Below are 10332 nucleotides of genomic sequence, written 5' to 3'. Positions count from 1 at the left end.
AGCTCTCAAGCATCGGTTGGCATTTTCCATTGTTCTCTGCACGCACGTCTGTCCCTGGGAGCCCCGTGTTGCCTTAGTGCTTAAGCTCAAGCTGTTCCACATCCCACTCACTGACTTTTGGAGTCCCATCTCCCTCTTCCTTGCCCACTATTTTCTATTTTCTCCTTTCTGCTTACCCCCCTGTCTCCAGCCCCTGGAATCATCCTCCCCTTCACTTCTGAAGCCTTTTCCCACTTTGTCTACCTTTGGAAATCTGAAGCTGCCTTGTGTGGGAAGAGCTTGGGGTTGAATTCAGATTTTGTGGGGTCCTTTTAAGAAAAAGAATACAAATTATGAATTAAAATTGGGTACAAAAGGCAGTTTTTTATCTAGAGTGATAAAAAATAAATCAATTATTTTTAAAAGTTGACAAACACAGCGAACAACATAAAACCCCAGAAAACTAATTTTATTTGCTTGTTTGCCATTCTAATAGGTGTGTAGTGATATCTCATTGTGGCTTTAACTTGTGTTCTCCTAATGACTAATGGTGCTGAGTATCTTTTCATGTGCTTACTGGCCATTTGAATATCTTCTCTGGTGAAGTGTCTGTTCAAACCTTTGGCCTTTTATAAACTGGGTGGTTTGTTTTCTTATTATTGCATTTTGAGAGTTCTTTATATATTCTGTATATAAGTCCTTTATCAGATACGTTATTTGAAAACATTTTCTCCCACTCTGTGGCTTGTGTTTTCATTCTTTTAACTGTGTTTCTCAAAGAGCAAAAATTCCTAATTTGGCAGTCACTTTTTGCTTTGTTTTTAGCAGCATTTTTTTGTCTTTCCACTTCTGTCCAGTTGGTATGTAAAAGGCAATAGAATTACCCGCAGAGACAGAGCCAAGCAAGTGGGACACACACCAACAAGTGGGTCTGCCCATCATCTTTCTATATGCCCAAACCCTGAAGGTCAAGCAAGAGGCATTCTGGGGGAGAGAGCTCAGTGACCCACGGTCTTCTACAGCCTCACTACTCAGTGTGTGGTCATTGGACCAGTAGCATGGGCATCACATGGGAGCTTGCTCCAAGTGTGGCATCTGCATTTTAAGAAGATACCCAGGTTATCAGTATACACTTTAGAGTTTGAGGAACAGCAACGATGACAGGCCCATATGAAAGAAGGATGCATACTTTCACAGATGCAAAAGAGAGGTAACCTTGTAGCTCTTGGACTCCAGCCATTGACATAGCCTAGCAATGCCAGGGGAGGAGATCCACACTGGCATGTGTACTGGAGTGAGCTGGCCTGGGGTGGGACTGTTTCTGAGTGTCACGCAGGCAGCAAAGTAAGTTCACATGGACAACCAAGAAGTGACCAATAAGCCTATGTAAGCCCAAATCCATGTTCTCCAGGTCGGCTTTGTTTGTAGTCATTGAAAGGCTATCGTCCCATAAGAGATATCCAGGCACCTGTCCTTACCGATGGAGCAGTGGGCAGTTTCCTCTTCAGAAACTTCCTAGCCTTGCACTCCATTCTGGCTGCACTTTGTACCTGTGTGCGCAAGTTATCATTAGTTGTTTTTTTAAAGATTTTATTGGGGAATTGGGGGAAGGGAACAGACAAGTTGCTGTCCTTTTGTTCTTCAGTCTGGATGTGGAGGACCCCGCTTCACTGGCCCATGCAGGTATTATTGCGCTCTTCCCGGGTGAGGCAGTCGCTTGCTGGCCATTGGATGGCCACTCACAGCGGCTCATGGCGGCTCATGGCGGCTCACGAAAGCTCACACCCGCTACCTGCCAGCCCCACTGCAGCCTATGCCATCGCCGGCGACTCACAGCAGCCCAGTTCCAGGTCGAGCTGTTGCTCACCGTCTTAGCTGTAGAGGGCGCAGCGTCACTGGCCCTCATGTGTGATCCGAACCGGGGCCCTGCTGCTCAGAGCTGGAGTCCCAAGCCAACTCCTAACCAACGTGCCACTCAGCCGGCCCTATCATTAGTTTTTGAATACTTGGTTTCCTTTCTTTGGGGGAACTATTCCTCCCCAAGGCCATGTGGTTCTGGTAGGCTGTCAGTCAGGGCATCCACCTTTGCATGTTCCCTTAGTTTCTGCTGAGTTCTAGGCCTGGATGTTCAGCTTCCTCTTTGAGTCTGTGTACCTCAGTATCGCCTCAGTATATTCCTTTTAGCCTACCTTAGTTTGGGTTTGCCCTTGCAACCAAAGAATTCTCACTGATACACAGCCTTCCAAGATAGTTGCCTAGGACAGTCGCTAGCCCATAAGGCACCTTTGTGCCTTTAACCTTGTGGTTAAAAGACAGCCCCTCTGAATAGATATAAGGGTAACTGGCTTGGGGCAGGGAGCAACACCTTTATGAAATATAGAACAAGTGCTTCTTCCTCCATGCCAATGGAGCCCTCTTAGAGGGGCATGGCTTGCCAAGCTAAATGCAGACTGGAGTTCAGTTCTCACTTACCCCCTCAGCTGTGTGCTCTTGTGCAGTGCACATCCTACACAGCCTTATGTGGAGATCCTGTTGTCAGGTTCCCCACCCTTCCCTTCAGCTCTCTTCTCCTCTTTCCACATTCCAGTTTACCTCTTCTAGGCTTTTACTTGGGAAACATTAAGGCTGATAACAGCTATGTTTACTTTTGTAGCTATAGTTAAGTCTTCCGTGCTTTGTCCATCTGTTATTCTAAAAGTTGAAATTCAATTAGCAGTGTTTAGCTGATGTATTGTGACTTATAAATATCTTTCGTTGCAGAGTCAGTAACCACTAAGATTACATTTCCTTTCTTGAACTGTTTTAATTTCCTTGAAAAGCAATATTTGGTACATTCACAGGATTATATGAAATATGTTAGTTATAAATGACTCTGATATAATGAATATAATAATACCCGTATACCATTCACCTAAACCAGGAATGAATAACCTATTGCCAATAATATGTATGTGGCAGTGTAATCCTCCCCGTCCTATTCTCTTGCTTCCACTAAGAAATAACCACTATATTATATTTTGTGTTTATCATTCCACAGCTTTTAAAAAAACCCATGCAATAATAATAGTATGTTTTGCTTAGTTGTGCTTGTTTACGAGCTCTATAAAAATGGTGTATTTATGGTGTAGTCTTCTGGGAGTTACATTTTTCAGGAAAATTATATTTCCAAGATTCTTCCATGTTGTTTTGTGTTGCTGTTAGAACTGCTTGTTATGATTAGAAACTCTTAGAAACTCCAGGATGAACTAAAACAGATCTTAGCAAGGAAACACAATCCTGATAATCACTAGCTCTGCATGAATGACATTCCCACTAGGCCAGCACCCCCTCTTTGAGCACTTCTCCCTCCTGGTATATAACATTCATTAGCGTTATCCCAACCTATGTGTGAGGAAGCTAGGGAATTTATTTACCAACTCCTTATTTGTCATTAGTTCATGTGTCAGCCTCCAGACCTGGGTGCCTCTGACCATGGCTAATTGTTCTAGGGATGGCACTTATCCCTGGCAGGGCCAAAGAGTGTTTGGACTTGAGACTGAGAGGCCTCTGCTCTGATGGCTGATGGTGAATATCCTGGATCAAAGGGCCATGTTTCTCATGGTGTGGACCAGAGGAGAGGAGGACGTTGGTCAGCAGAGGAAGAGCAACATGTTCCAGGAGAAGCAAGACCAGAGTCAGAGTGCTATGGTTTGAATGTTTTTGTCTCCCCAACTCCATATGTTGGAAAACTAACCCCCAAGGTAATGATATTAGGAGGTGGGTCTTTGGGGGTGATTAGATCATGAGGGTGGAGCCCTCTTGAATGGGATTAGTGACTGTATAATAGAGATCCAATAGAGAGCTCCACAGCCCCACATGAGGACACAGCAAAAAGTTTGTGACTTGGAAGTGGGCCCTCACCCGACCATGCCGACCATGACAGCACCATGATTTTGGACTTCCAGTGTCCGAATTCCTGATTGCAACCGTTTTTGAGGTCCAGTTGTTCACATGACCTAAGGATTCATGATTAAATTGCTTAAATTAGTTTAGGTTCCTTTCCATCATTTGCAGCCACTAATATGCAAGGATGTCTGCTAAAAACTGTTTTTGCTCCTTCTTTGTTTGCTAGTAAAAGAGCGTAAAACAATTAAAATGATAATTTAACAATAATAACTACCAATTTCTGGGAATTTTCTATAAACCAATAAATACATTTTGTTCATTATTTCATTCAACACTCAAAACAAATCTGAGGTGAGTATTATTGTTCCTGTGTTACGGATGAGTAAACTGAGGCATAAAGAGCTATATGTTACATCCAGGTTCACAAGGCTATTAAGAGGAGGCCCATTATTCATAACTCTGCCTGTTGGACCCTAAAGCCTGTATTCTTAACCACATGCATCATTATCTCCACAAAAGAAACCAACTCTGGTGGAATTCAAACTCACGTCCCAAATTTGGGAGGCTTTCTCCTCATGAGAATTTCAGGGGCTAACTGAAATCTGGAAGCCACTATGATTGGCTGCCATGGGTGACTCAGATTTCTTTTCCTATAACTTAAAAGGGAGGTTTTAGTCTCAGACTGTGTGACACTCACATACATACCCTGTCTTTTTTTTTAAGATTTTTTTAAATTGGGGAATTGGGGGATGGGAACAGCACTGGGGAATTGGGGGAAGAGGAACAGACAAGTTGCTGTCCTTTTGTTCTTCAGTCTAGTTGTGGAGGACATTGCTTCACTGGCCCAAATTGGCACCATCATCACGCTCTTCCAGGGCGAGGCAGATCAGTCGCCGGCTTCTCGGTGGCTGCTGGCTGCTCACGGTGGCTGCTTGCTACACACGGTAGCCCATGGCAACCCACTGCAGTAGTGGCTGCAGCCTATGCCGGCACTGCTGACTCATGGCAGCCCAGCTCCAGGTTGAACTGTTGTTCAGCATCTTAGCTGTGGAGGGCAGTGTCACTGGCCCTCATATGTGGGATCCGAACTGGGGCCCTCTGGTGTCCCAAGCCAGCTCTTAACCACCGCGCCACTTGGCCTGCCCTACATACCCTGTCCTTATCCTATGTCCTCCCCCTTTTGGTGCTGAGAAAAAAAGAAGGAAAAAGAATGATAGAAGAGGGAAGAGAATTACAACTGTTGACCGGAAGTGAGTAGCAGTGGGATAGAGGTTGAAGGGGTTAAGGGAAGTAGTAAGAAGGTTGATTACACCTCTGGAAGACATTTTCAAATGTTTTCCTGGGGACAAGCTTCTTCTCCCTCCTCCTGCTCCATCAGTGAACATTTGGGGTTGGTTTCAGGGCAGAAGAAATGGGAAGAGAAAAGGAGACCCTCAGAGATCATTGCTCTTTGGTGAAGGGAGGCATCAGAGCCGCAGTTCTCAGCTGGGAACTGAGGAGCAGGGTTTTGAGGAGTTGGAGCTGAAGGTGTGGGTCCCCTCCCCCATTTGACTGCCCTCCAGGAATATTCCATGGCAGTTAGGGGCCCTGTCCTACTGAGGGGGTTGTTCTTTCCCAGATCCCAGGCCTGATGGTGGGCAACTGCTCTGCCTAAGGAAAATATTTAGAAGATGAGGGACATTTAGAAGATGAGCCTAGCAAGGGAAGGGGGGATGGGGTGGAGGATAGAAAGGGAGTCAGGGGATGTTCAATATGGGGAAAAAGGATATTAGGAGTGAGTTCCCTGGATCAGGAGGAGAAAGTGATGAGCATCAATAGCCTAGAAAGGAAGGGGAGGGTTGGGAAGGAGAATGGGGTGGAGGCGAACCTGAGACAAGAAGATGGGGTGTGGAAACCCATCTCTGCCCACACAGAAACAACATGTTTCCCGTGATGTACCACCGGGGCTCTCTGCTGCCCCTGCTATGGAGGAATACATACAGTTCCCACTGGAAGGCACAGGTGCTGGTCTCCGGGCTCAGCCTGATCTCCTTCATCCTGCTGCTGGTCATGGTCTTCTCCAAGAAATGGCTGTACCTCTCTAAGATCCACTTCCACCAGCGCTGGCCCATGAATGTTAGCAACAGAATCTACATGTCGGCCCATGTCATGTCCATGGGGCTTTTGCAGATCTGCAAAGTCAAGAGCTGTTCCAACTCAGAGAATGGGAAAGGTGAGACCTTCCATCCTCCCATCCCACTCCAGGCCTCCAGCCTGCATTGGACTTTCCATTTACACCCCAGTATTCCTGTCTCCTCCTTCAGGTCATCCCCATTGTTTTGGCCCACAAGATGGCTCCCTGGCACTGAGATCGCTAAGGATCATTTTTTTTCTCCTTCAGCCTGGCCAAATCAATTTGCCTGACCTCATGGAAAATGTCACTGCTTTTGATAAGGCTCATAGCTGTCTGTACTTATAAAAACGTTCTAAGGAGCCTGGACTCTTCAATGCATGTGAATGACTCATTAATCACATAATTTGCAGTTATCCTGGGAGAAGACCCCCAGTGAGCTGGGATTTCCTTCTTCTAGGTTTGCATACCCAGAGCTTTGGGAGGAGTTCCCAGAATGCTCTCCCTCCAGTCCTGGTCCCAGCCACTATTCTTCTCTTTGGCCTCAGGCTTTGCTTTTCTGAGCCAGCTCTGGGTTTCCATATTGGATTTCCACATTGGGTTTCCTTGTCCTTTCCTTCCTGGCTTCTTGCAGCTGCTTCATTCCCCATTCTTGTTAATCTCACATCCTGCTGTCCTCTCACTTTGGAGATTTGGGCCTCCATTCCCAGATCATGTGGAAAACCAGAGCTTTTGATGCCCCCCGCCCCCGACATACACCATTTCCACTTCTTCATTCTCATTAACATTAAAAAAAACTTACACAGCTATTATTTTCTTGCATTATGAAAATAATACACTCTTATTACAATATATTCGGGGAGACAAAAGCTATAATTTATTGCACACTTATTCTATTTGCTCAGTTTAATCTTCAATCAATCTGATGGGGGTAATTATCTTTATTTTACAGATGAGAAAATTGAATCTCAGATTAAATACCTTGCTCAGGGTCTTAAAGCTATTATATTGAACCACATGAAATGGCCAATATTTGACTGCTTTTCACCTACAAAAGAGAGCAAATTCACATGGATAAATCTAATAATGGCATGTTTAGAATTATAACTCAAGTGTGTCTAGCTCCAAAACTCATGTAGCACCTAACTTGTTCTATGGAGCTATTCAAAGACAGCCACTAGCAGCAGTGTGTTGAACACTCAATTTTTTTCCAGGCTTTAAAAAAATATTGAATAAGTTTTAAATGACTGTTACATAGTTGTAGTCATTCTTCATAAATAATCTTATATCTTTTACATTATTATTATTTATATTATTTTAAAATTTATCTTTGAGATATAATAAACTTTTCGTTATTGTAAGTGACTATAGTATTCAACTTAATAGATTTCTCACCTCTTTCTTGACTATTTTACTTTCCTACTTTTGGAAAACTTATTTCTAATTCAGATTTGGGGGAAAAGGAGTAACAAAATTTGTTAATCATAAAGTTTTTTCTTTGGATTAGATTTCCCAAAGTAGGTTTACTGGATAAAAAAGTATAAATATTTTAAGGCTCTTATTAATAGTTTTCTTGTTTCTTTCAAAGAGTATGATAGCAATTTATACTTCCACTAATAATGTATGAGATGGCTTATTTCCTTGTACCTTTGCTAGCAATATATATATATATATATGTATTAAAAAGTTGCACAGTTATTGTGGGAAGTGCAGAAAGTTTAAAAAGAAAATAAAAATCACCTAAAATTTTCCCACACAGATATAATCATAGTTGACAGTAAAATAGATTTATTTCCAGTCTTTTGTGGATACACACATGAGATAAATACAAATAGATATATATTTATTTTTAATAAATATATGTATTATTTTTAATAAATTGTAATTATTCTACATGCTCTGTGTTGCAAACTCTACTTTTAGGTTGTGAGCATTTACCCATATCATTTAATAATTATTCCATAGCATCGCCTATGTTTAAAATTTATTTGATTAGGTAGTATATGAACAGAGTGAAAATTAAAAAAAATACAAAAGATTACATAGTGAAGTGATCCTATCACCCCTGGCTTTCAGCCTCCCTCTCCAGTTTCTCCTTTCTTCCTGGAGACTCTATATTTGGAGACAATCATCATTTTTAATGAACACATAACAATCCAATGTATGGGTACACTATATTTAATAAAGCTCTTCTTGGACACAGAAATATCTCTGCAAACAAGATCCCTGTACATAGATTTTGGTGCAGATCTTGGATTATTTCTTTAACATAAATTCTGAAAAGAAGCATTGCTGGGTCAAAGGGCCTTAACAATTTAGTTTTTAGTTGTTGTTTTTTTCATATATTTTGTGCCATATCACTCACCAGAACTGCTGCCCACTAGCAGTGTGTGAGAGCACCTCTTTTTTCTAAATTCTTTCTTACACTAGGTATTACCACTTTTGTTTTGATCTTTGCTAATTTTATTGATTAAAAAAACACATTTAATTTGCAATATGTGTTGAGCTTCATGTGTTTATTGGACATACAGATTTCTTTTTCTGAGAATTGCAGTCCAAATCCTCTGCCTAATTTTTCTACTGAGGTATTTGTTTTCATATGGTTAGGATTATTAAACGACCTCCATATCAAAAATCTCTGACTGTTTAATAAATGAGAGTGATATTTCATTGTTATCTCGAATGTGTATTTGTTTGGTTATTAATCAGCCTGAACATTTTCTTGTATTTGCTCATTTGCTTATATTTTGTCTTTTGTGAATCCTCAGTTCATCCTGTTTTCTCCTTTTCCTCAGACAATATTAAGCTGTGGATAAATCATCCCATCTTTGGGGTGGCCATGATAACCTTCAGCCTGGCCCTGGGGCTGGGCTTCCTCTTCACCGTCTGGTTGCACCTGCCATACCTGCCTGGTCTTCAGAGATTGCCCTTCTTTGGCTGGATTGGGACTATCATGAGCTTCTGTGAAGGTGCCCCATAGCTCTGGAAAAGGTCCTGAGTGTCTCATAATCCACATCTTCCTGGGCACTTCTCCCACTTCCTTTCTTTGGGAGTGGGGTAGGTGTTTTATGAGTGGTGGTAGAACACAACAGGTAGTTGTTGACTGAGAATTGATTTTCATCATTTCCTGGTCACTGGAGAGGTGAAGGTGAGGGGTTCATTCCCATGAATCTTTGGGTCCATGTACTCTTTGTGCGCTGATGGGAGTTGTGGTTTGTGACTGTAGCTCAGCAGATGAGGAAGAGTCCCTATGGATACTTGAGTGGAAATGACCTCTCCGTTTCCTACCTTTTAGTTACCTTCATTTTCTTCACCCTCATGTTGTTTCCTGTTAACATCTGGATCTTCGAGTTGAAGAGGAATTTATCAATCCCCATTGGCTGGAGCTATTCCATTGGTTGGGTGGTGTTTGTCCTATATGTCACCTGTGGTGAGTGGTCTGGAGAGCCCTGGGAAGGAGGGGACATGGGTGGGTTAGGGTAGAGAAAATGTGGAGAGAGGGGGCTCGCGGTCCACAGGGATAGGTTCTTAGGGACTTATCTTGGCTTCGGCTTCACCCTGCTTGACACTTTCCTCCCACTCTCCAACCTTCCTCTCCTTCATCCCCCTTTCCCAGCATTCCTCTGCTACTTCAAACAAAAATTTCTGGAGTCTGATCTGAGCCATCCCTCTGACACCATGTCCTGCAGCAGCAGTTCCAGGTCAGACTCTCTGAATGAGGAGATTGTCTCAAACACCTCTATCAATCAGGAAGAAGTCCTGGATCTTGAGCAAGAGAAGGCAACTCTGTAACCTTTTCTGAACCCCTGACACCAAGTTCTATCCATTCATCTGAATTGCTCTCCTCATTCTTCCTCTTTGAGTAGGTTGGCCCTCTTCACTACAAGTCATTAGAAAGGGAGGATTTTAGGCCAGCTTTGCACTCCTCTTCCTTGTTCCTGCTTTGCCTACAGCTTGGGTGATGTGGAATAAATTGTCTGCCTCTTGTTTATCATGTCTGGGAGTTGTTGAGACAAGGCAACTTGAAGAAGGAGAGGAAGGAAGAAAGAACAAATTTTTTCCCCAGTTCTTTCTGGGAAACCTTCCCAATCTCTCCTACAGCACACTTGTACACAGGCAATCTCTCAAGAGCTAAGCCTCTTTAAACTTTGTTACCCCATCTCAACATTTGTTAGTAGGTAGAGGAAAGTGATCAGGAGAGAGATATCTCTTATGAATTTGTTGACATAATTATTCACAGTGAAGAATTCAAGAGCAAAATGGCCCCAGGGTAAGAGGCAGGTTAAACAATGAGAGCACATTTGTTAGTAGGTAGAGGAAAGTGATCAGGAGAGAGATATCTCTTATGAATTTGTTGA

At 42.7% G+C, this 10332-nt stretch overlaps 1 protein-coding gene across 1 annotated transcript; it reads left to right on the top strand.

The window, feature by feature from the left end:
* Nucleotides 1–9925, top strand: ODF4 (outer dense fiber of sperm tails 4). Its single transcript, XM_019665901.1, has 4 exons — nt 1–15; nt 5778–6076; nt 9270–9404; nt 9591–9925. Exons 2-4 carry the CDS (start codon nt 5785–5787, stop codon nt 9764–9766), a joined length of 603 nt encoding a protein of 200 aa, XP_019521446.1. The 5' UTR covers nt 1–15; nt 5778–5784; the 3' UTR covers nt 9767–9925.
* Nucleotides 9926–10332: the final 407 nt, after the last annotated feature.

The sequence above is a fragment of the Hipposideros armiger genome, unplaced genomic scaffold, assembly GCF_001890085.2.
Source record: "Hipposideros armiger isolate ML-2016 unplaced genomic scaffold, ASM189008v1 scaffold_457, whole genome shotgun sequence".
NCBI lineage: Eukaryota > Metazoa > Chordata > Mammalia > Chiroptera > Hipposideridae > Hipposideros > Hipposideros armiger.
This window is presented reverse-complemented; position numbering and strand designations above follow the sequence as displayed.